The 25,060-nt window shown below is 43.8% G+C and overlaps 1 protein-coding gene across 1 annotated transcript in view; it reads left to right on the forward strand.

Annotated features, from left to right (window-relative positions):
- Nucleotides 1-25,060, forward strand: part of Mp (collagen XV/XVIII-type protein multiplexin) — a 121,610-nt gene that overhangs the window by 94,885 nt on the left and 1,665 nt on the right. The window contains exons 5-25 of the mRNA XM_089589044.1: nucleotides 21-92; nucleotides 5,161-5,238; nucleotides 9,604-9,685; nucleotides 10,055-10,158; nucleotides 10,326-10,511; nucleotides 11,377-11,467; nucleotides 11,823-11,929; nucleotides 17,760-17,789; nucleotides 18,451-18,529; nucleotides 19,444-19,614; nucleotides 20,041-20,133; nucleotides 20,269-20,339; nucleotides 20,735-20,825; nucleotides 21,213-21,436; nucleotides 21,749-21,760; nucleotides 21,865-22,105; nucleotides 22,936-23,010; nucleotides 23,814-23,908; nucleotides 23,976-24,068; nucleotides 24,160-24,282; nucleotides 24,408-24,422. Coding sequence (XP_089445170.1) covers nucleotides 21-92; nucleotides 5,161-5,238; nucleotides 9,604-9,685; nucleotides 10,055-10,158; nucleotides 10,326-10,511; nucleotides 11,377-11,467; nucleotides 11,823-11,929; nucleotides 17,760-17,789; nucleotides 18,451-18,529; nucleotides 19,444-19,614; nucleotides 20,041-20,133; nucleotides 20,269-20,339; nucleotides 20,735-20,825; nucleotides 21,213-21,436; nucleotides 21,749-21,760; nucleotides 21,865-22,105; nucleotides 22,936-23,010; nucleotides 23,814-23,908; nucleotides 23,976-24,068; nucleotides 24,160-24,282; nucleotides 24,408-24,422 — 2,133 coding nt within the window. The remainder of the gene's footprint in view (nucleotides 1-20; nucleotides 93-5,160; nucleotides 5,239-9,603; nucleotides 9,686-10,054; nucleotides 10,159-10,325; nucleotides 10,512-11,376; nucleotides 11,468-11,822; nucleotides 11,930-17,759; nucleotides 17,790-18,450; nucleotides 18,530-19,443; nucleotides 19,615-20,040; nucleotides 20,134-20,268; nucleotides 20,340-20,734; nucleotides 20,826-21,212; nucleotides 21,437-21,748; nucleotides 21,761-21,864; nucleotides 22,106-22,935; nucleotides 23,011-23,813; nucleotides 23,909-23,975; nucleotides 24,069-24,159; nucleotides 24,283-24,407; nucleotides 24,423-25,060) is intronic.

Below are 25,060 nucleotides of genomic sequence, written 5' to 3' on the forward strand. Positions count from 1 at the left end.
TGTTGATTGTATGTTTAAAGGGCCTGCTGCAGACGCTCAAGCTCCACGCCGGCTACCCTCAGGATCTCGTCAAGTGCAACAACGACTTTGACGTAAGTACCCTTTTTTCTTTTCCCTTTTTCTTCCACCTGAGTTTGACGGCGATATTCGGATGATTCCTTTGTCATTTTACCGATCAAACTGGTAAGTTTATTGTGTGGAATCTTAAATGTAATTTTTTGGTACCCCTTCACTTGAAAGTTATACTTTTGGTACTTGGTATAGGGTGACTCAAGCATTTAACTGTAGGGATTTTGAAGACAAAACCTAAACAATCCGATGTTTAGAAGTTTTCATCAACTACGCGGAAAAAAATCGATAGTCGACTGTACTGCAAGTAACAGGTAAAAATCGTTTGGCGATCGATTAGTTACATTTGGTTGCAAGTTCGTTAGTTGGTAAAATAACTGTGCGTCGAATTTTCTAAAACGAGATAAAAATTCGAGTGCAATGCAATGCAACCCATACTGGTTCTACGCCCGAATAAACCAGTCGATCTACCGGCCTCTGCAAATAATCCCCGCGAAATTGCTGTTCTTTGACGAATGCAGTTTGTACAAGGTTATGGAAAAACTTAATAAATAAATAAAAAATAACACGTGGGGTAGTTTGGCCAATTCGATTTTACAAAGCTTTCGGTCTTTCGGGAATTTCGTTTGCCAAGCCATGTAGTGGTGGAGAGCATCGAGTGTATATGTAGAAAAAAAGCTTTTCGTAGTGGAAACGCGAATTTTCGTAATGAAAAAAAAAATGGAAAAAAAAGGTACACGAACGTCGATCAAATATGAGTTAATTGAATTGGAAATCGACTGATGGTTATTGCTCGTGGAGCAATGGTAATCATTTGATGTTTGTTACTCTTGCATTGAATAATTCAGAGAAATATCGGGACAGCAAAAAGGGAATTGATGGCTTTGGGTGTGTTTTTAAACGACTTTGCGTTCATTTTTCGCGTTGATTACTATAAAAATAAAACCATCAGTTGGGACGTGAAAATACAAGTTGACACAGGTGGAACTGTTGGTATTTAATTCTTTGTTTTATTTAACGAAACGATCCATTAAAAATATGTAGAAAATTTTCAACGAGAAACAATAACTTGCACAAATGAATTGAATCTCACCGAGTGTTGTCTTTCACCACCAATCGTAAAAACACAATCAAACAATCCGTTTCTCACGGTTTTCCTCTTTGCTACCCTCCCGTCAATTTCAATATAAATTCACGAAATAATGAACAATCGATGCGAATCAACTCAGTAATCGTACACTCGTAGCAGGTGTGGTCAGCGACGAATGAAAAAAAAAAATAAGCCCCGCGCTTTTCTCTCTCAGCCACGATTTACAAGTGTCCCCGGGAAAAGTGTATACAATGTGAACGCACGCGTACGCGACACGATTGCGTGATAAAATTAAACTGCATTATTTGGCCTTGCGATTAAAATTGCAAAAACCAATTATCACGAAAAACCAGATACGTTTCAGCTGGAGCTTTTTTCCAGTCGATCGGCAAACGAGATGTGATCAACTGTCAAAATTACTAGTACTCACCTGCGCCAGTGTTAAAATCAAAATTTCCGTAAAACCATGTATAAAACATACCCTCGCGATCGAATAACCCCTCGAGAGATAACATACGTACATGGAGCGCGAGGCTCAGTCCTGACGCGGCTTATTGTTATTCCGGAACGCTACATAATAGAGAGCACATATAAAGCCTCCGGTGCACCAGAGAGCCATACATGCACGGTTGTATACTATGATACCTACAGTACCGCCACTATCCACCACTGCCTCCTTGCGACTGAGAATTCATTCGATAAGACTAATCATCGATCGGCCCGTCAAACCTATACAGTGGAACACGGCTCCGAAATGCCGCGTGGTTTAATTTACGCGCACCCACTCGCGCTCATGTAACGCATGGATGTTTGTGTGTGCACAGACGATGCAGTCGTTGGCCCGATTGCTCGGCCGCATCTCCACCGTACGACCCGGTATTTATGTATAGACGCCGATGCAATTACTGTATATGATTTCGTGCACGGTTCCGATGGTTAAAACGAGATGGTATTTGATAAAAGCCCGAGCCGATTTAATGCCGATTTGGTCGCGAGCAAAGTCGATCCAATTGCGCGAGGGTAATATAATATTTTGGCCCCCACCCCCCCCTCCGACGTGGTGATCATTGTATACGTGTGCAAATCTGTATATCTTTGCGCACAGCATGAGTTCGTTTTATAACTCAATTTGCAGCCGGTGTATTTATAATGTCCGCTCATTATGCCGGGCGCGTCCGTATGAATCCTCTATTTAATCGTCCCTGCATACTTCTCCGCAGAAAAACATATGGCTACGGAAATATAAGCTAATCGTTGAATTTCACGTGCATACCTATACAAGTACCGAGGTAATTTTATCATCCCTTAGCTGCCAGTTTTGGGTAACTTTGTTCTCGCGGCTTGATTACTCATTGTTCTTTTGTTCTTCAAAGCGCCAACCGGTGTATTTTCGAGCACTGCGCGTTTATCCCATTTTTAAACCAACGTCTCGACTCTCGAGTGCTCCGTGTAATACAATAAGGGATGAATCGCGAAAGTTGACTCAAACAGCCGATTAGCCGGTTTCATGTGGCTACACTTTGTCGATCCGTGATCGCTGTATAAGGCGGTACTTGGTAATCAAATCAGAGATGTAATGGCGCTCAATTGAGAACTGGGTTGTATGGTAACTTGGCTCGGAACAAGCACTATGTACACCACTCGAGTTTGCGCATCTCGTTCTCTTTGTCGCGGACGCCCGGGGATTTTCCGCGTTTACAACGGGGGGTAATTCCCAGCTGCTGTGTTTCGTGTGTCTCTTCGGAGAGGGACTTTCGGCATAATAATGTAGTGTGTAGGTACTGCTGATTATGGGCAGCTTGCTTCTTTTGTAGTTCCGTTGGAAAGGCTTTTTCGCTAATAATCCGACTCGAGAGAGCTGATTCAGCATTTTCGCGAATAAATCGAAAGAAAATTGGTACTTTGCGACAAACACACCACCTCCAAACGGACGAAAGCCGCTTTCGGCGAATAATAAATACCACACGTAATACATGTATACTGCAACTTTAGAATTTTACGTAAGAGTCGTCCCAAGCTGGCGGGGTGGTGGTTTTTCATCAGCTCGCGTGAAATTCCCAGCAGAGCTTGGTGGAAATGTTCTAAAAATTCAGCGCCAAGGCGCATAAAATCCAGACGCGACGTCGGAGCTGCACTTTATATATATATATACACATGCGTGTACACCCCTCATACCCCCTGGGGGATATGAGAAAAAATGTCCTTATTATGTACATCAGAGCCAAGACCCTGGCACTTAATAAGGTGCAAAGGGAGGGCGGGGGTGGGTCGGGCGGGTTATGAAAATTCGTGCTAATAAGAACAATCAAAATTTAAACGTCTCAAAAATATAGAGTCGTAGCGCGTGAGGGCGCACGCTGCGTTAGATGATCGTTACGCGAGTGGGAAGAGAAGGACGATCGGTATCTTTCTCTCCCTCTATTCCGTGGTCTGTGTGCTGCAAGTGGGGAAATTGGATGGGCAGGGGGGTGGTGCCTCGGGGCAAAAGTGCGATGTGACGTTGCAGAGGTCGGACCATTTGTTACGGCGTATTATACTTGCTCTTCCCGGATCTGCATCCTCTTCCTCTCTCTCCTTTTTTTTTTGTTCGAGGCACTTTGTGCATTTGCGCGCGGAATAATTTTTTTACGTTACCTCGAAAATGTACGAAAGGGGCGATTTTTACTAATTTCTTCCCTCTTTTGTTTTACTGTCTTTGGCAAAACAAAACAAGCCATCGTTGGATCTCGTTGTGAATTTTTCATATTTAACGGCTTAGCCAGAAAAAGCCAATAATGTTTGGAAATCCAATGAAAAATATACTCCATGTGACGTATCCTGTTAAAAATAAACGAAAAACGTAACGAACCACGGACCCATGTATAAAACTTCCGAGCGGATATCTCGTTTTACATGTCCTACTGTGCTGTTTTAACGATTCAGTGAACATCGAAAAGTTTTTTTTAATTTTTTTTATTTATTTGTGACATCGAATATCAGATATTTGAATGTTTCATTACTTTCCTTGAAGAGTTATATATGTTTATTAAAAATCGATAGGTCAAGTAGTCAACGATACCCGTTACAACAATGCAAGTATTCTGTAACAATTTTTTTTTTCTCAAGTGCAAGTGATGCTGTTCAGAAAAAAAAAAAAAGTCTCTCGCCTACAAAAGCGTACTCATCCAAAGTTGCATTCGCGGTAAAAAAAACTTTTTAGAGCTGGCGGGTGGAAGCTCTTTCCCCACGGAGCAGCTCGCGATCGACGGCACAATCGACACGCTAACGAGACCGAGTCGCGAGCGCCGATTTTTCAAGTTTGCTCTCGAGCGATCAGCAAAAACTGGACCACGGTCTATTCCACCGAATTCATTTTCCCGGGCTCGTACATCCCTCGCACCGCACCCACGACTTTTTAACCAATGCACGCGTAGGGACGGGCTCGCTTGCCTGGCGATGAATTCGCTTTCCGCCGAGCGACTTTTTCGCGCCCATCGATGCAGCTTCTGGGTTTTAATTTCGTTGGGATGATCATTTCGCGGGCTTTTCGTCCGACAGCGCGTTCCACGGACCGACGGAAAAACAATTAGCCGAATTTTTCCCCCTCGATCCTTCCAGTGGCTGAAATGTCTGATGGCGTTTTATTTTTAAATTGCCCAGTACTGGGTGACACTGACTGCGGGTCAGTGTTACGCGTGACTGCTCGAGCGGCTCTCGGAAAATTGACGTGTACCAGAGACATCGCTTAAAAATCCGCTACGGCGGTAAAAGTGTTAATAATTCATGCGTTCGAACGATGCTTGAGTCACCGCATATCTGTGCCATTTTTGGGAGTTAACAAAAATACTTTCAACTACCTTGTCTCTCGGTGGATATGCATCGATAAAACAAACCGACCGAGAACAAGTGATCCCCCCGTTTTTGGAGTACCACAAAAATATACGTACATTGATTGTGAAGGTCCCAATCGCCGACGTGCTGTGATGTACGGGCCATTTAAAAATGTGCTTCCTTGGTTGTAGTTTCTGTCAGGCGATGGCTCGGGAGACGACGACCCGATGAGTGGCTCGGGAGACGAGTTCAATTTCGACGAGGCACCCGTGAGTCGCATGCTCGGGCCAACCCCATCAACTCGCCCACAAAAACAATACCACCCCCGGGTTCTTCCCTACGTATTTTCTTCTTTTCTGCCGCTTTTACGATCCCGAGTGCTTTCATCCTCCGCGCGCATGCATTGGGTGTGTGTGTGTGTGTGTACGCGTGTTGAGCATAAACTTCATTCCCCTCACGACTAATGACTTTGAGGGTGCTCTCTTTCGGGCTTACGCTTCGATCTAACCCCTTCTACAGCGGCTGAGGGTGTACACTCCATCTCTCTGCTGAACCTCTTAACGAAGTAATTCACGTGTGTTTGGGGCTCTTCTTTCTTCCTGCGCTTGTGATCTTTTTTTCCACTTTTCATTGTTGCACTTTGATTCGTTTAAGTTTAGAGGATTGATTTTTTTCGTATGGATGCTGAGCGATCGATGATCCCCATCGCGTCTTGTGAATGAATCTTTTGTCGATCGAGTTGAAGCGTTATTGTAAAAAGAAGGAAAAAAATTAATAGATATTCCATGCGTGCAGCTGATGGTTAACTAGGTAACATATTTTGTAGTTTTTTCTTCAAACAGGAAGAATCGCGTCGAAAGTTCGCGCTGGAAAAACAATCATGGAGAAGGTAATTAAAAAAAAAAAAAAAAAAAAAAAAAAAAAGAAAGAAAACCAGCGCACGAAAGCTGCGTCGGACTTTTCACCCCGATCATAGAGAGCGTGGGAGGAAAAATTCTAGTTACTCTCGAAGAACTCAATTTACGATTCGGACGCGAGTTTTGTGAATATATATGAGCGTGTTCGCGTGGACTGAAAGTTTTTCAAGACCAGCGAAACCGCAAAGGGCGACGTGATTACTTTACGAAAAACAAAAGGTGACTCTGCTGTGACGCGTCATTTTCCCTCAACCTTTTTTTCAGCCCGACGCGTGTCTCTTTCTGGAAAAATAATTCTCACGCATGAGCGAATTATAATTCCCCGGCTGGCCTGGATTCCGGAGGCGCGCATAATGAAGACGAGAGACCACCACTCTGTTTGCGCGTGAAAAAGAAAAAAAAAAAAAAATCAGCAAAAATTACTCGAATAACGATCCAACTCACGAATGATCGACTCTCCCAATCAGTCCTGTGTATGCAAATTAGTTTTTGAGGCCACTTGAGGTGTACATTATCAAGACTCGGTCGCTTCCAAAGCTCGACTTCGGTGCTCTGAGCCCTTATCAAACGGGGCTCCCTGCCAAGTCAAACACGGGAGATTCAACGCGCGCTTGTTATCATTTCAGGTGCAGTCCCATGAAATTTCACAGAGCGCCGTATTCAACGTTCGCCTTGGAATCACGTTGGCTGGGATTATTTTCTCTTTCGAAACAGCTTCGCTCGAATCATAAGAGCGTTTTTTTTTTTCTTTTTTTTTTTACCACTGGCAAATGGCTATATTGACACTTGAAAGGTCATAGGTGATGGGTCCATCGCTACACTGAAACCCTTGTCTTTGTAAAATAAAAAAAATAAAAATTGTCTCTACTGTCAACGAAGGATGATCGACTCCTTCAATTCCGTCGAATGTTTACCAATGATTTCCAGCTCATGGTTGATTATTTTGTTTGAAATCAGGTCGAATAAAAATGGCCCCTCAAGCCCAGCCAACGCATGGTAGAGTTTTACCCTCTCGTATGCGCGTGTGCGGGCAAAAACAAACCACCACAGAGAGCACAAAAGAGAAAGTGCATCGCACCACCTCACGAATGAATAACCGAGTCAGCACAAGTCCTCACTCGCCCCGCCGCCGTATACTGTCAAATCGCTAAATTAATTCGTCGAGCGCACGCTACACCCAAGTCAGCTGACTCGTCGGACAAACAAACGGAGCAACGGGCGCGCCCGGCAATTTGCCACTAATCAAGCAGAGAGAGCTCCGAGTAGACGTGCTGGTGTCATGCGCTCAAACACGCCATACCTATAAGCACCAGCAGCGGCAAGGCCTCAGACAATGCGGACAATAGCTCGATCGGTAGTAGTGGTAGTTGCTGCTCGAGGCCACGAGTTAAATCTCGAAAGCCGCTTCGCCGAGCTTCCACCCCCCGGGAGGAGTGTATACCATCGTGGCTCTGTAGCTATTGATTGTTGTGTGTGTACACGCGCACCGAGACGGACCACCGAAATTCAAAGCAGCTGCTATTGTCAAGTCGATTGTCGGACGCGGATCGACTGTCTGTGCCACCACGCGCGCCGTTACACCTACACACGCCCTTCTTTTCACGGACCCGTTTTGTTTGTTTACTCTTTCCAGAGAGACTTGTTATTACAGGACTTGGGGGGGGGGGTGTGGGAGCTTTTGTTGAAAATCTTCAAAGGGGCGATCGATGGGTTTTCGTCTCAATTAGATCGCGAGAAACCTGACGATCGGCGTTAAGTGACCTCGTGAATTTATCAGGCGCGAGATACATATACGTCATCGTTCGATCGGCTGTCAATTAATTTGAGAGCCATTTTTTATTGACCCTCGATTCCGTAATTATCGGGGGATGGTTTTAAATTTAAAACCAAATGGCCCACAATCGGAAGTGCCATATTTTACGAATCCATTTTAATTTGGATCATTTGCGACGCCGACGAACATGAACCATCGTACGATAAAAACATCACGGATTTCTTGATCGCGACTACGGCAGATTGAGGGGAAAAAAAAAAAAAAAAGATATTCGTAGACCATAAATTATTGGAAAGTACTTAGCACCACGTATGCGCGTGCCGCCTCACATTAGCCAACTTTACCGATCTAACGCATATATATACATACGCACGCACGCGCGTACTCGTAAGTCCATGCGGGAGTTAATTCGGCCACCCCAACGGCGTATTAATCATCTGCTGCGTGATAGCGCGGCACCACCTAGATACAGCTCCGTAGCCCTCCCCCAACCCCATTCCCTCTCTCTCTTTGCGAAATCGCGACTTCCGTGCCGGTTCATTTATCATCCTCACGAGGACGCTTTTCGCGTGACCCGAGTGGCCCACCTTATGCAATTGCACATATGTGTGTCTGTGTGTGTGTGGAGTACCTATACATATACATGCAGACGCCCACGCCCACGGTATCTGCAGCCGCACGTGCGAGTCTTTCTCCGGGAACGCGTTTTGACAACTCCTGCCGGAGGAAATGATGTAGGTAGGTGGTGGTGCAACTATCGCCGGCACTGCTGACCCCGATAACGGAGCGCTCTGCCTCGCCCCGATAGGCTGTACTTATGCGGTTGTGCAACGAATGCATTATTCACGAGGGATTTTTGTGCATCCGAAAATCGCGATGTAGTACTTACCTGTAGGTACATACATACATACATGTACATGCACCATGGGTAGCCTTGCTGGAGAAGTGTATCGAGTGACGATGGAAAAAATACTTTGAAGGGAAGTTTTGCGGTGCCGTGCACGTCTGCGTCTTTGAGAACTGCGGGGAACGAGCAGCACGTTGCCACAAAATTACTTCTTGCGGCTGTGACTACAGGACTCGTGAGTCGCTGCGTTTCTTTATTTATTTATTTATTTTTTTTTTTTTCTTTTTTTACTCCTCTTCTCTTCTCGTCGATGTTCAATCGAGTTATTTCATCGAGTAAGACGCATCAGCTTTCCCGTGTAATCTTCCAGCGGCCCCTGTCTTTTTCCCTTCCGTTCTGTTGCTTGTGCGAAATTTTTATTGGACCTGAGCTCTCGTGCCCTCTTTTCTCCGTGACGTTTTTCAGCCAAACTAACTTTCGTCTGACGGAAGAATCGATAACCAAGCAATGCGATTCTGCAGTTTTTTGTTTTTAAGGGAAATGAGTCAACGTGTGGTCAGACATGGTATTTGCCTTACAGAAAAATTCCTTCTTTCGAGTTATCGTTACATGATAATTCGAAGTAACTTCGCAATTTCCGATTCGAAACGTTTTGGATTTCCATTAAATCATCAAATTAAGGATATTGCTTTCATATTTGCACGAAGTCAAATTCAAATATCAAATAATAATGTACGATGGTTCATCGGTGAGGTTGACTTGTCTACTATAAATTGGATACTAAATCCAGTTACGCATCGATACGCACAAAGGTATACTATTATTAAATATTCGGATTGTACAATCAATTGGCAAATGATGCGTTCATTTCGCAAAATTCATCGAGACGTGCTCATTCACATCATGCATTTATACAACTAATTAATCATCATTTGGATAACACCTGTATGTTTGCTAACAAACCATACTTAAAATCTTTGATAAAAAGCTAATAATAATATTTCAATACAGTGGGCTACTAACATTTTTTTTTCTTTTTCACGATACACTATTTAATATGTTGTAATGCTGTATAAATCTGACGTATACTTTTCAGCTCGTCACAGGAGACGATGAGATCGATAGCGAAGAAGTGAAGCCTCCACCGCCCATAACGCCACCTCCACCAAGTCAAACCAGTAAATACAATAATTTTATTATGTCTGTCTAGGAACTGAAACTGGGGAAGATTGGGGGTAGGGGGATGGGGAGAAAAGACAGCGAAACTTTGTAAATCTGTCACTGATTTTCTTTCTCCCTCCGCGTGACAGCGCACGGTCTATTTCTGACTATCCAATAAACAAGTATCAAAGACAAATGCTGTCGCACGATTTCTTTCACTCCCAGAGTACACGGCGCTGTGATCAAATAGACAATTTCTTGGGACTTTCTGTCAATCTCAAAGCCTTTGAAGGGATTACACTGGGATGGGAGAGACATGTAACGCATCGCTAGAATTAAGAGACACGGGACGGTCCAACTGAGAAATCGGTGTGTGTCCTTTGCAGGCAAGGACTTGATGAAAGGAGAGAAAGGCGAAAAAGGCGAGAAAGGCGAGAGCGTGAGAGGACCACCGGGACCGCCGGGCAAAGGCTACGAGCTTAACGACGAGGTACTCCCCGCTAATTCCTCGCTACTGCAGCGCTGGCTCTATTGGTTACATTATTTTCTTGTTATACATAGCACATTTATTTATAAAAAAGAAGCAAGCCTCAATAGAGTAGCAGAGTATTGAGAGGCACTTATAAAAGCCGAAGGTTACCCGCATGTGTTTTCAAGGAGTGGACGGCGAGGCTGCCCAAGGGACCACCAGGACCAAAGGGCGATCCGGGCGACTGCAGTTGCAACGCGTCAACTCTGCTGACGTCCTTCACGAACCCGAAAATCATCCAGGGCCAGAAAGGCGAGCCCGGAGAAGCCGGCATGCAAGGCACGGAGGGCAAGCAGGGTCCACTTGGGCTGACGGTATGGAGATACTGTCCTTATTGGGTCCTTCGTGCGGTATAAGGTCGAGACTGATTGTCTTGTATCGGGACTCGATCGATCGGTGCCATGTTATCTGGTGCTTATTATTTCCGCGATACGGGCAGTGGAAATTGCAGTTGTACGGGAACGGCTTCGCAGTTGATTGCACGCCGATGAATATTGAGATTTTGTTTTTCCGTGCCGCTGATGCAATTTTGGACGTAATTAATGCGAGTGGACGCGCGGCAGCAGTGAAATTAATTATAAACTACATCGACCGGCAGAGCTCGAATGCCAATTATCGATATCGTTTTGGCATTTATAATATTAATGAGGATATTCGAACAACTATGGGTTAGATGCTTGTGGGGTTCAGTGAAAAAAAAGCTTTGGGTTGGAAAGTTTTTTTACTAACTATATGGAAGTGGATATACACGTATGTGTTATTTTGAAACTACCTACGTTTGTATTGAGGAAACGAGCGGAAACTGTACGCTCGTTCTAATTATAATCAAGTGGATTTATAATAGTAGGTTGGCTTGTATTGTTACACTACGTACTAAAATTGCATAAGTTTTTTCCAGGCCAACTCCGAGGACCTCATTTAAATTTTCACCCTCAAACAAAAATTTTTGCATTTATAAAAAAAAAAAAGTAATACAGAAACATCGTTTTTGTTTCTTTCAACATACGTTACATTACCGCGACAGCTGAACAAACGAAAAAACAAGTGCTCCTCTCTAACAATCTTCCACATGCCTTTTGTACACGATATACTCACATGTAACTCAAAACATAATGTATATTATAATTTTATTAAACGAAACAGGAAAAAGATTAAGTAATCATTTGTATGACGTGATAGGGAGCAGCAGGACCTCCTGGCGAGCGTGGCCAACCTGGGCCTCATGGGCCAAAGGGAGACAAAGGGGAGCTTGGAATGACTGGGCCTGAAGGTGAGTGTCGTTTGATTTTCAATGCCCTCCATCAAGAACTGCTGTATCGGATTTTCATTGTATTTCATTGTTTTGCTTCATCAAGTTTAATTGACAATAATATTGAATTGCCGAGTGCAACTGTCAATTGAATTTGACAAATTGATTTTTGTCTCACAAAAATTTAATTAAATTTTTATATCGTAGTACAAGTGTGTCTTTTTTCAACGTAGATCCAGATATTTGAGAGTTGCAATTTTGAAACTAATCCATTAAAACAACCAAAATGTAACTATTGATTACAGCCAATCTAGTGAAAAAAAAAAAAAATTAAAACACAAATGCAATTAAACGATTACACACAACTCTGTTGAAGGTCCCCAAGGACAAAAAGGAGAGCCAGGAAAGGATGGAGCTGCCGGGGAGAAGGGAGCCATGGGCCCGCCCGGGCCTCCTGGCAAGGGAGAGTTTGCCGGCTATGACGTGAGTTGATATATCATTGTTTACTGTTTGACAATATAATAAGTGATTCAAATAGTTTCCAAGTTTACTGCAAAAAATTCGATTCCCCCTAAAACATACCGAAAAAGCCTGGCGTCCGGCGTAATGAAAGAAAACGTCCTCTCCGCCACATCTACCCCCGCGTACACTGCTTATACCGCGCGTTCCTTTTAAAGCCCAGCCATAGTTAAAAAACTCTTCGACTCCCGAGGATGCACATTCCGCATCCCTTACACCCCCACCGAGACCTACTTCTTCTTCTTCTTCTGCTGCTTTTGCTCCTTTTTTTTCACAGCTGGCTCTGAAAGGGGCTGCAGCGGTGAAAAATCGATATTCTCCCTCTGTCAGTTCCACGACAATGATCACGTCTCTTTTTCCCCATCGGCTTCCAAAGTCAAATGGAAATGGAATGCACGTACTGCTGCAGCCTCTACTGGGAGTATATCGGAGCTGACATTACTCTCCCTCTTCCCTACTCAATACGTCCGGCGGATGACATCCTTTCCAGAAGCCAAGAAACACACATATCCGATACCCTCCCTCTTTCTTTTTCTCCTCTTTTGTTTTTCCAGACCACACGCGCGTGCACGTGTGCTTAGCTTACGTGCTTCGCGTCTACACCCTTGCAAGCATTATTTTCTTTGACAGTCTTTCCACCCCCCCCCCCCACCCCGGTAAACATGCATTTGCGGGAGAACGAAAAAATACACGCTGTCGCGCACGCGGGCGAGCTTACCTCGAGACAAGGGAGTCTCCTCGCGTGGGAAAGACATACACATGTACACTGAGCGTGATACATTTCCCGAGAATTTTTTATTCGATCGTTCCACCCGCTACTGCGGCACATTTCCAACGTTCTCGCTTGGTCTGACCAAACCGCGACTCGTACTACTGATTACTGCACTCCCGGCGTTAATGAGATCCGCGGTTGGGCCGGATGTAAATAAATAAATAAATAAATAAATAAACAAAAACAGGGGATGAAAGAGTCACGAGAGAGAGAGAGAGAGTACTCGGCGCCTGTTGCTCTCGCGTATATGTACCTTGGGCGTATAACGAGTCATCGTCGGCGCCCCCGAGCAAAAAAGGCTCGGCACTTGGGCCGGCTAACGAGCCGGGGCTATACGTACCTCCGCTCTCTTTTTCGTCTGCGCGCACATATATACACACTCGGTCGTGTCCGCGAGTAAAAACAATGGCGAGGATACCAAGGGGTGGGTGGGGGGTGACGGTAAAACAAACGGAAAACGCCGACGCCGCTGTTGAGCGACGGACGGACGGACGCGCTCGAGTTTTTATTCCAGCCCCGGCGCTCGTGAATATTGCGCGGGGGACTCTTCCCTCGTTTCGCCGGGATTGTCCTGGGAGTTGCCGGCTTGTTCATTATTTTACCCGGAGCGTGATGGACGCGGCTGTGCTACTTCTGAGTCCGGCGTTTAAGTCATTTGTCCCACGTATATACATCGCGTCTGCTTATCGGGTTCAAGGAAGATTATTGGATTCCCGGGTATACACATGCGTCGAGAGGAACGTATCCAGTGATGGAATAACACCTTGGAATTCCTCTTGTGTAAATTTCAATTTCCATTCGGCGTTTTATGCTGTAGGTATATAGGCGGCAGTAAAGAAAAAAACATTAACATTGCACGCTATGCGTAGTACCCTACGAGCCGATAGGGGTGTAGTCGTTCGTGCCTGGGCTCAAGTCGTTGTCATTTTCGCGAAGGAGATGAAATATCCTACCGCTCGGTTGGGAAACAAAATGATTTCCTACGCGCGTAATATATTAAACCATATAAAGTCGACGCGAGTCGTGAAAAAAAAAAAAAAAAAAAAAAAAAAAAAAAAAAAAAAGAAATCACACGCCCTGCTGACTCTGTCGCGCTGCAGGTGACTGATGGGAAACGCTCCTCCGGGGCATAAAGACGCCGGGTTTACTTTTTCACGCGATGTATATAAAAATACGTCACCCTGACTGACGTGGGAAATGCTTCGCGAGGTAATTTTATGCGCATCGCGGAATACGCGATTTCGAGATTTTTTTCAACCAAGCGCAACGCCAATCCTAAGGAAAAAAGGAAGAAGAAAAAAAAAAAAAAAACACAATAGTAATAAAGAGGAGAAGTTGCTTGTATGCTACTGGCAAATCGCGCGAATGCAAATTCAAGAGCGATGGGCGCGATTCTTATCGGCGAAAATTCTGAGGGGCGGCTTCAGGGAGGACGCGAGGGAGTGCCGCGACGGGAAGAATCCCATCCGAATGAGGCAGTTACGGGAATGGCTTTTCTGGCATTTTCCTCCGGGAAATCGGAGCGTCTTACGTGGATGCTTTCTTATTTCATTTTATTTCATGTTTCGATCAATGGCGCACGTCTCGTGCCAGCGACGCGTGGAATTAACCGAGCGACTCTGTGTACCAACCCTTCCTCCGCGGGACGACTGTATCAAACGGCCGCGTCGCTTGTGACTCGTGAGCTATGAAATTGCTTGCTGTGCTTCCTCCATTGTGGGAGTACGAATAGCGTTTGTAAGATAGCTGTTGTTTGTCTAAGGTGTGTTTGACTCTTCGTAGTGCGGGACTGTCAAATGATACTTACCCTACACTGTTACCCCTTTTGGAGAGAAAGAGAGAGAGAGAGCATTGTTAGACCACAGTCTTGGAAATCACAGTACTGTAAATTGAATTCACATCGTCGGGTTGCGGTGAATGTCCCAGAAACTCTCTCCTCTAAGCCACGAAAACAAGCAAATACACCCTGGGGAGGGGCGAAAAAATGACAAATTATTGTTGCACACCGTCGATAAATCATAAAGGGTAAGGCATGTTGTTTGGCTCAACGGTCCAGCTAATAAAAATAACATCGTTCGAGCACAACACGCGAGTAGAAAAGAGCTTTTACGGTTCGCTGGATTGTCGAGCACCCGTGAAAATACACTAGCTCACCCGCATTGCGTAAAAGTGGCGCGCACCTGCAGGTGCAACAACTCGGAGAAAATTTCAACGGCAGCCGCGTCGTCGCGATGCCTACATAATCGTCGCAAGCTGATACGGAAGCGAAAGAAGGGGGGCCCACCGTAACGGGGAGGGGGGTCCTTTCGGATGATGGACTTTGCAGTTGGAAACACAGGCGCCAGGCGCGTATCCGGCTTCGTTAGGAAAGTTTGTTCCCAAGCGAGGAAAGCTCTTCGTGTTTCGCCTGCAGCTTCTTTGCCCTCTGCAAACGTCTCGGAGCCGACGCACTTTATCGAAATAATATCCACCCCTTCTTCTTCATCTCTGCACGGTGCATGGGCATATATATATAGTCAGACGGGACAGAGCAAGTTGGCCGGGAGAGGATTTGCTCGCTGATGCGCTCAAAGAGAGTGGCTCTAGCTTGGGCGTATTAATTACTGCCCGTGCCAGAGACAACAGAGGGGCTTCCGCGTCGCCGTTTCGGAAGGGGTAGATTCGTTGGAAATGGATATTCGTCACCCATCTACTTGCATCTCGAATCTTTCCAACCCTTGGCAAATTAATTTTCATAACTTACTTGCACGAGGATGGATCCTGTTTCAATGTATATGGAGGGAAGGAATTCGCGCCGCGCCATCGGGTGAAAAAATACATGATTATTTTTATTTTCCGCGTTGGCAGACTCATGTTGAATGTCTCGAGTTGCGCCGCAAAAATTTGCGCCGGAAAAGCAAAAAATAAAACTGATTTTCCCACGTACAAACGGAGAGAGAAGGCGTCGGAGGGGGTGTTTACGAGCGCGAAACTTGTATATACCAAGAGTCCAGGCCCGTCTCGAGAGTTAGTTCATTAAGAGCGAGAAACTCGATCTCGGGGGGAGCAATGAAAGCCGAGCACATATACCCGGTAATGCGCGGTATTTCTTTTCCCCGTGTACAGCATCTTCTTCTTTTATTTTTTGCCTGCGAGGCGAGTGTACGTTATAAAAGACGGGGCATTATATGCAGGACGCGCCGACTTCCCGGGGAGCTTTCCGGTGTTGGTGCACGTGTTTATGTATGTGTACAATCGTTGCATTCGGGTCACAATTTTTCTGCTTCTTCGAGTGCTCGTGGGGGTTTACTATTACCAGAGTGAAATTACAGCCACCGTCGAGCGGTTCTTTTTTCCTTCTGCCAATCTATTTATACGCCGTAGCTGTATCATCTAAGACAAACGACACCCACCCCCGTTGGAAAATAAATGCCCGCAGCTATTAATTACCCCGTTTCTACAAGAGTATTCGGGCACGTTATCGTTTTCCGCTTAAAAAAGCTTGCAAGCACGTGTGTGGCGTAAAATTTTGGGCACGCGTTCGGGGTAGGAAAATTTCAAGGCGAGGAGATATTAATTTTCAGGTCCGAGGGCCCCTTTGGCCACATTGAGGTATCTCGTCCTTCCCGAGGCCCAAGTCGAGCAATCCGTCATCCTCCCTATTCCCGAAAATCAAATCATTGGAAATCTCTCGTAAAGTCTTTTCGCGCACCCTACTTTTGCCGATTCGGTATTATTTTTCTCTGCAGTCGATGGCTCATTTGGAAAAAATAAAATAAAATAAAATAAAATAAAATAAAAGTGGCGGTGAAATTATTGGCTTCTCGCGAAGCAAGTCCGATACGAACCCGTACAATTGATTGGCAGGCCCAACTCCGTTCCAAACTCTATATACATACACCGTTGGTAATTGAGGAAACGACAAGGGAGGAGGAGGAGAGCCGACCCGCTTATATACATACATAGTCCAAAACGCCGAGGGAGTATTACACAAGTATCGCGCAAACGAGCCCGACTGCGCCTTTCGACATGTGCCCGCCGAACTTGTTAATTCCCTGCTGGCACTACTTCGTGTTCGTACATATACGTACACACGCAAGCGCTCTGTTTGCACTTTGACTTTGCGCGACGTGGGGTGTTTTGCAGGGATGAACAAAGTTTTCGGGTAATCATACGGATTGTTAATTATTCCGTTTGGGCAGGTTTTTCTTCGCTCGACAACGTGTTTTCCTTTTATTTGCACACGTGCACTCGTCCCTTGGCTGTGCGCCAGTTGATTTCGCTGCTTTTTAATATTTCGCGCGTATATTATCGGTTCGGTATAAATATTTGGTCGTTACTGGGGTGGATTGTTAAACGCTCGCACGTACGCGTGACAAACGAAAAATTGCCAAATTATACGATCGCGTGCGCCGTTCCACGTGTAATTCGATGAATAAACACGACTCGGTTGTCGCCGGATTTCAATCGTTTATCTGTGTTTATTTATGGCCCTCGTTGGATAAGCTGTTTTTAACATTTGGCTGATTTTTTTTTTTATCTCGAATTCAACGGAACTCTGACACATTCATTGCGAAGGGAGCTATTTCGGTAAGTATTGTCAAATAAAAGCGTTGTAATTGGCTGACGATGTCCATACACGTACGTGTACCGATATTTTTGGGTGAAAGCTTTTTTTCTTCGGAATTGTAGATTTTTTCATGGATGCGAGTTAAAGTAAAATTTTTACTTCGTTACAAGTGTTACTTGATATTTTTTTTCCGATTGGTTCACTCGAGTTTTTGTTTACCAATGAACGGTCGTCCCGTTTATTTATACGACAAAAACCTGATGCATCAATATTGATCCACGGGACTCTGCTACTGAACTAAATTATAAAAAACATGGCGAGGATATTAAAAAATTGGAGGCAAATATTTGCAATCCCAAAGGTTTAACAAAATTGTTCCAATATTCCCAAATCCATGTGTATACGATGGGGGTCTCTTAAAATTTTGTTCGAACAAGAGTAAATGAAAAAATTCCTTTCTCATGCACATGCAGCCGAGCTGGAAGCCCCGAGCTATCTACAGGGTGAGTCGAGCTTTCGAATGTACGTACGTGTGTATATAGCGTAGATCCGAGCCAACTGTAGAAACTTTGGCTCTGCGTTTGCTCCGGCGAACAGAGTATTTCACGACAACGCCAAGATTATCTGCTTATCTCTAAATTATATGGAGGATTAAGTTTCTCGCGCCTGTTTCTCCTTCTTATACATACATTTGTGCTTCTTCTTGATTTTTTTTTTTTTTTTTTTTTTTTTTTTTCTTTAAAAGCTCCACGGATATATATGTACGAGCGAGAGAAGTTCGGCGAACGGAATCGCTTGTTGTTCGCATTGATGAATAAATTATGAGGAAAAATGGACCTAGCGATTTTGCAAAATTCCCAAAGTTTTGATTGGATCCGCGGACGCGAAGCTTTGCAATTATTTTAGGGAAAAAAAAAAAGAAACTTTTCTCCCTCGAATTTAAAGTTCCGCCGCCCCGTGGAACGGATCCTACGATCGTAATTGACACGATTCCCGAAGCGTGAATTTCCACGTCGTATCGAGAGTTGGTTGCGTTCGATTAGTTGTGCGCCGAGCTTGGCGTTGTCGCGAAGTAATATTTGTTGTTACGCGGATTCCACGGCGCAGAAAAGTAGTTGGCAGTTGATGGGAAGCAAATTGAATAAAAAAACTTTTCATCGATAGACGGACGGCTACACCATGCGCCCTGGCTTGCCTGGGCAGAAGGGCGATGAGGGCAAGCCCGGTCATCCTGGTCAGAAAGGTAAAAAAAAAAAAAAAGTCTTGTATCATCTAAATTCATTTTTATTTACCTTTTTTTTCTTCATTATTCAACGTTATTAACTAAATATTTCGCGTTAACTATGTAGTTGAAACATTTCAAAATTAATATTTCGGCACGTGACGCGTGTTGGTAAGGAATATGATTATACAAATAATTACCACAAAATTGTGTTTCTACTTACACGTTAATTAGTTAAATTGACTTTGTATTACAAAATATAGTAACCAACTAATCGATTTTCCATAATTCACCATCAAAATAAAATAAATGATGTAATAATAATTATAATTATGTACACTAGGTATGATTATTTCAAGAGGTATACAAGCAAACTAATAATACACTATAATCCACTATAATTTGACGTAACCCAGTTTGCATGTTTTCACTGTTTTTCGTGAAGATGTAATCGAGGGTACTTAGTTTTAGATCTTGATATTTGGTAGAAAAATTTTTAGACGTGGTATCGTACAAATGCATTATACCATTAAAAACGACGAGTTGCCTTATCATACACATAGAATAGGGTAACTTGTTTGTACTTACCTTTATATCATCTATCGGGCAAGTAAACTTATTTGCTGTGATTCGAATCCGTTGAGAAATACAAAAAAATTTTTTGCTTTATTTTTTGTGTTAATACATTTTTTCATAACCATACACTCTGATTATGCTGCAAAAAGATATTGAATTCTTATTATTTTGCACTGAACTGTTCAAACAAGTAAACAGGCTGGGGTGCATTAAATAATTGCACTGGTCAGCAACATGTGAACTGGTATTTTTAGTTATTAGCTTCGACTTGCACTCATTTTCGTAATTTATATTGCTTGCGTACCTCTAAGAATACTTGTAACTATAATGACGATGAGAATTGTACAATTAAATATTAGGGGAGCAAGGAGTGCACGGGTCCAAGGGTACCAAGGGAGAACCTGGACACAAGGGCTCGAAGGGTGACCACGGCAGGGAAGGTTCACGTGGTCATCAAGGGATGAAAGGTGAGCCCGGAGCTCCCGGGACTCCTGGGTTGCCCGGAGCCACAGGTGAAGTTGGCCGTGCAGGTAATAAGCGTACAGTTGAATTTTTATCACCTTAAACAATAACAACAAGTAAAGGTGGTTTGGACTTTGATTTCATTCGATTGTATTGTTCACCATTGAATACTTCAATTAAGTTGTTTAAACGGTCAGACTTTAGATCATAATTAATTTATATTCATTAAAGTGAAAAGTAGTGATGTTGTGCACAAGATCGTGGTCAATTGATTCAATTTGAATTGTTAGGTCATACTCGATCCAACCAAACAGTAAAATTTTAATAATTGCTTCAGTCGATGTAATCAAACAGTTAATTGATATCTATCAAATAAAACATTTAAAAAAAAAAGAAGAAAGTTTAGTGGCCGACAAGAATTAATCGAATAAAAAAAGCCCAACTTAGGTCATCGTGAATTTGATATCAAATTAAAATGGATCGCAACTTTACAGGTGATAAGGGAGCTAAAGGAGACATTGGGCCGGAGGGCAAGAGCGGACCCGCTGGGCCTCCAGGACCTCCTGGAATTGGCGGCATCAGTATCGGTGAAGACGGTAAATTAATCATTTGTGGTTTCGTACACTCACGACAGGTCGATAAAAATGCAAATGTTATTCCTTTCGCCCATCAGTGCAATATTATACTTACTTGATGGTAATAAACATTTTTTGGTTGTGCAGGTAGTAGCATCGCGAGAGGTGACAAGGGTGATCCTGGAGAACGTGGTTACAAAGGAGACATTGGTTTTAAGGTAATTTGGCACTATCTATCATTTTTAACCTGTTTAATTTATTAACAACTACAGTGATTCATTTACACAGTATTGATTTTTATTAAGTATAATTGATTGGCTCTTCTGTTCGCTTGCTCCTTTGTCAGGTCAAAATAAAGCTTCGTCCAGCTTTATTTGTTTAGATATTTTTGTACATCACCAGTTCACATTAAATATCTAAAGATTAAAATTACGCAAAATAAGTCTGCAGTTTAGATGTATGTTCCACTTTCGATCTTCCAATACTTGATGCAGATAGTGGGGATAATTTATTTGAAAAAAAAATATATATATATATATTTATATTAATTAACGTATGGTATTATAAACAACTGACACTTTGGGTTTAATATTTTTGTCAATACCACCTATAGGGTGAGAAAGGAGATACTGGCCACGCAGGACCAGCTGGAGTGCCTGGAGTTAACGGTATTCAGGGGCCTCAAGGTGACAAAGGCGAGCCTGGTAAGCCAACTATCTACGTTATTCAAACATTTCTTACGTGAAACTTGCACTTTTGTAGCGATTCAAATTTTTTTAACTTTCAAATTCAAAAAATATTTTTTACACAACTGGTACATTCAAACTTGCAATGATTAACAAATTCATTACGTCATGATGTCTTCTGGTTTACTAAATTTCTTTTCCTCAATCGAGTATCGGACATAAATATTGAAATAAACTAAATGTTAATCAAAATATGTGTTTTTCATAGAGCTTCTTGTGGTAGTGGATACTAAAAAAATAAAAAATATTCAAATATTCAAATTAAAAAATTTCTCTTCGAAGCATTCGATAAAAAGATAAAATAAAAGTATGTATGATGTGTATTTTTGATGAAAAAACACGCAGGAAAGGACGGTGTGCCCGGGATTCCTGGCGTACCAGGGTTAAAGGGTGAGCGGGGTGATCGCGGGCCACCCGGGGCTGTGTCGATAGCCAGCGCAGGTGATTACGTGACGATCAAAGGTGAAAAGGGCGATGAAGGAAAGAGAGGCCGCAGAGGAAAGACCGGACCCCAGGGGCCTCCCGGACCACCCGGTACCATCGGCGACATTGGACTGCCAGGGTGGACGGTATGTACAGATACTTTTAAAATACCCACTGATTTTCCTTTTATTTTTTTTATTTTTTTTATTTTATAAAAATAGATCTGGTCTACTTGCACGTTTGACCATCGATTCTCGCAACATTTCAAAGTACATCAAAGTTGATTAAAATTTCTCTTCCTTCGACTCGAGAGCAGACTTTTTTTCACTTGCAATTAGTATAATTTACACGCAACCACCGTAATAATTTGATAATTAACTTTGTTTGCATTTTTTACTTTTGATTAAATTAACTCGAGCAAATATTAAATATCTCATGCAATTTCATGCTTACCGAAGAATTCCATGAAGGTGAGTTTCGTGTGAAAAAACATTTTACGAAAAATTCCCATGAAAATGAACGAATGAGACCTACAACGAATCGGTGATTTAACCATCGGCGTAACTGCGCACAGGGTCGGCCAGGCAATCCCGGAGTACCTGGAAGTCCAGGACCCAAGGGAGACCGGGGGGAGGACGGTCTGCCCGGAACCGCCGGTCGCGACGGCCAGAGAGGCCCTCCCGGACCCCCCGGGCCCCCTGCCCAAGGCACCTACATACCAGTACCAGGACCCCCAGGGCCTCCGGGACCCCCTGGTCCAGGAATCGGCAAGGCGCACATATACGGAGAACGCGACTTTTACGGTTCCAGACAAGGTAGGTCCACCCCATAAACACTGCAACGAGAGCAGTGGACGCGAGAGGGATTGCTCTGTCTCCCTTTGATCATACGGGAGCACCACTTCCGTCCGTATAATTCGGAGCCAGGACCGATTGTCGAGCCCCAGTTTTTGTCGCCATAGACTTTTTTTTCATACCATGGACACCCACGCGCAAAATCCCATCCAAACGAAACGGAATATCGCGCTGGGAGGGGGGAATTTTGCACGGGCCACCCCCTCCCACCGGGTGAAACTTCGTTAGCGTCCACGTGCGCCCGACATCGCTTTCCCATTCTGACAGGTGAGACTCGCGCGATGATAAAAAATTCACTTCAATTTAACGTCCCGCCGTGCCACCGCTCTCCCGTGATTTATTATATACTTTTGCGCGTCCGATGAAAACTTTTGCAAGAGCCGTCGACGCGCGTTGCATTAACGTACGCCCTCCTCCCCCTTCCGTCACGAGCCGTGACAGCAGTTTAATACTTGAAATATATATGTGATATTTTTTTTTAAAACAAAATCCAAAGGGGAGGGGGTGGTGCAAAGTTAGCTGCGGGATACAAGCCCCATCCTCTAAGGGCACATTCCGCGCGTCGACGGCAATATAACAGACCCGGTGTACGGCGCCACTTTGACAATTAGTTGGGCTCCAAAGGACAGAGGGTCGCAAACTCCAAAGCGGCCCCAAAATTCCCCGAATAGCGCGTATACATACCTAGCAAAGTACGCGGTGTTTGGGTGCATGTCTACTCCACGCTGTCATCTGTTTTCTCTCTCCCTAATACAACGCTGCGCACTGGTATTTTCCCTGATGTGCATCAGGACTGAGGAGCAACGTCGACGAGTTAAACGCCCTGCGCGAGCTCAAGCAGCTGAAGGAACTTAAAGAGCAGCTGGGTATGACAATATATACGTACATGTTGCACGTTTATCCCCCTTTGTGGTCTCTGACTCGTCTCTTGTGTGTAGGCGATCGGTGAAATGCGGTGACACTTGACACCCTCGGGAGGACGATTTAACGCAGGGGGTTGTGATCGATTTTCCATTTTTTTTTTTTTTTTTTTTTTTTCCATCCTGAGTCTGTGTGGGTATTTTTACGGTTTCTCCGTGAAAAGCCAGAGTTTTTTATCATCGGGTGCACGAGAAGAGTTGATGCGATTTTTCTCGTTACGAAATTACAAACTCGTTTTAAACTGCGACTAGTTTTTCGATACAACTTTTTTTTCCATTATAACTTTGGATTAAAACAATTTCGACGCTCGATGCGTCGAAAAACGGATACAACGAAATAAAGAAAACTGTTCATGTTGAAGAAAAAACAAAATATCTCGTCTAATTGGCAAACAGCGCGAGTGGAAGTAGCTTCGGAAAAATGTAAATTCAAAAAAAAGCGTGCCTCGAATATAACTCGTTTGAATTTCGCAAAATTATTCCAAGTGTCACTCGTACAACCTCCTCAAGCTCCTTACGTTGTGTATATATAATATACCCGCGAGTTTGGAAAATCGGCTTCGCGTAGCGGGTAAAAACAACGCACGCGAAGTACATCAGTAGCTTTTTCTCCCGGAGCGAAAATTCACTTTAAATTTGAATTGCAAATCGCTTGCGCGCGTGTCCCACCCGTTTGATACGCATATCGCACACCCCTGATTTTTAATTCAATGGCACGCGAATATTCAGCGGACGGAATTATTCCTCAGGTTCCAATGTGGCAGCGACGAGGGGGCCTTTAGAGACTACAACGAAAATCGTACCGGGCGCAGTGACATTTAAAAATACGGAAGCGATGACCAAGGTACGAGCCCTTTTTCCTTTTTTTCCACCAAAGTCAAATAAAAACCTTTTTTTTTTCTACCTTTCAGATGTCTGCTGTGAGTCCCGTAGGAACACTCGCCTACATCATAGACGAGCAAGCGTTGCTGGTTAGAGTCAACAACGGCTGGCAGTATATTCCGGTGAGTTTACCGGTAGAAAAAAAAAAAAAAAAAAAAAATGAATTTCATCTCCATCAAGGATGAAAGTATCAATTGACGGTTTTTCTCGCAGTTGGGCACGCTATTGCCGATCACGACGCCGGCACCGCCAACGACCGTCTCCCTGCCGGTTAATCCGCCATTTGAGGCCTCTAATCTGATCAATCAGATTCCAATAAAGGCAGACGGCACGAGCGTAAGAAGCTTAATTAATTATTTCGCATCGGCGCACTTGCGAACGAGCTCTCGCGAGAGCATCATCGATAACTTACTAATCGATTTCAACCTTTTCCCCCTTTTTTTTCATTCAATGCCATCCAGTGGTCCCCGAAAATGGTACGGTATACTAATCAAACTATATTTTCATATTTTAGTGTCGTGTTGTCTTATTTTCGTAGTTTGGCTGTTTGAAATTTTTCCCCCGCACTGGCTCGACGCGGAAATGATGAATCGCATTTTCATCGCTTGCACCTCGCGCCAGTGTTTTATTTCGCGCGGAAATATTCGAGAAATTCATTCGATGCTTGAAAAAAGGATGGAAAAAAATGCCCCCTTTTTAGAAGTAAAACTCGCGGACAGGGGGGTGGGATGAGGAATCCTCGGTAGTTTTTATCGGAAAATTCGTAGCGCGAGGAAGGGGGAAAGGATCGATCGAAACACAAACATTTAAAGTCAGAGCAATTGTTTTGGTCGTGCGTTTCCTGCATGCATAATTTCATTGTAAAAATGAGCTTTGAAACGCCGATCCCAGCCCACCCCGCGATTAATTTCTTTTTCTGTGCGTAAATATTTCCACGGATGAACCGAAGCGAGTGAAACTCGATGTATTTTTAGCAGCGCGATCCTTTCTGAAACGGAGCTGTGTTGCTTTTTATCCTCGCGAAAATCGTCTTTTTCTAAAATTGGGGCAATCTCTTCTTCGGTGGAAGTGTATATCCGTCAAAACGAAAATAAAGTGGAAAGTAGTTTCAAAA

The sequence above is a fragment of the Copidosoma floridanum genome, unplaced genomic scaffold, assembly GCF_036245765.1.
Source record: "Copidosoma floridanum isolate Cflo_tuat_1 unplaced genomic scaffold, Cflo_Japanese_pri ptg000007l, whole genome shotgun sequence".
Classification (NCBI taxonomy): Eukaryota; Metazoa; Arthropoda; class Insecta; order Hymenoptera; family Encyrtidae; genus Copidosoma; species Copidosoma floridanum.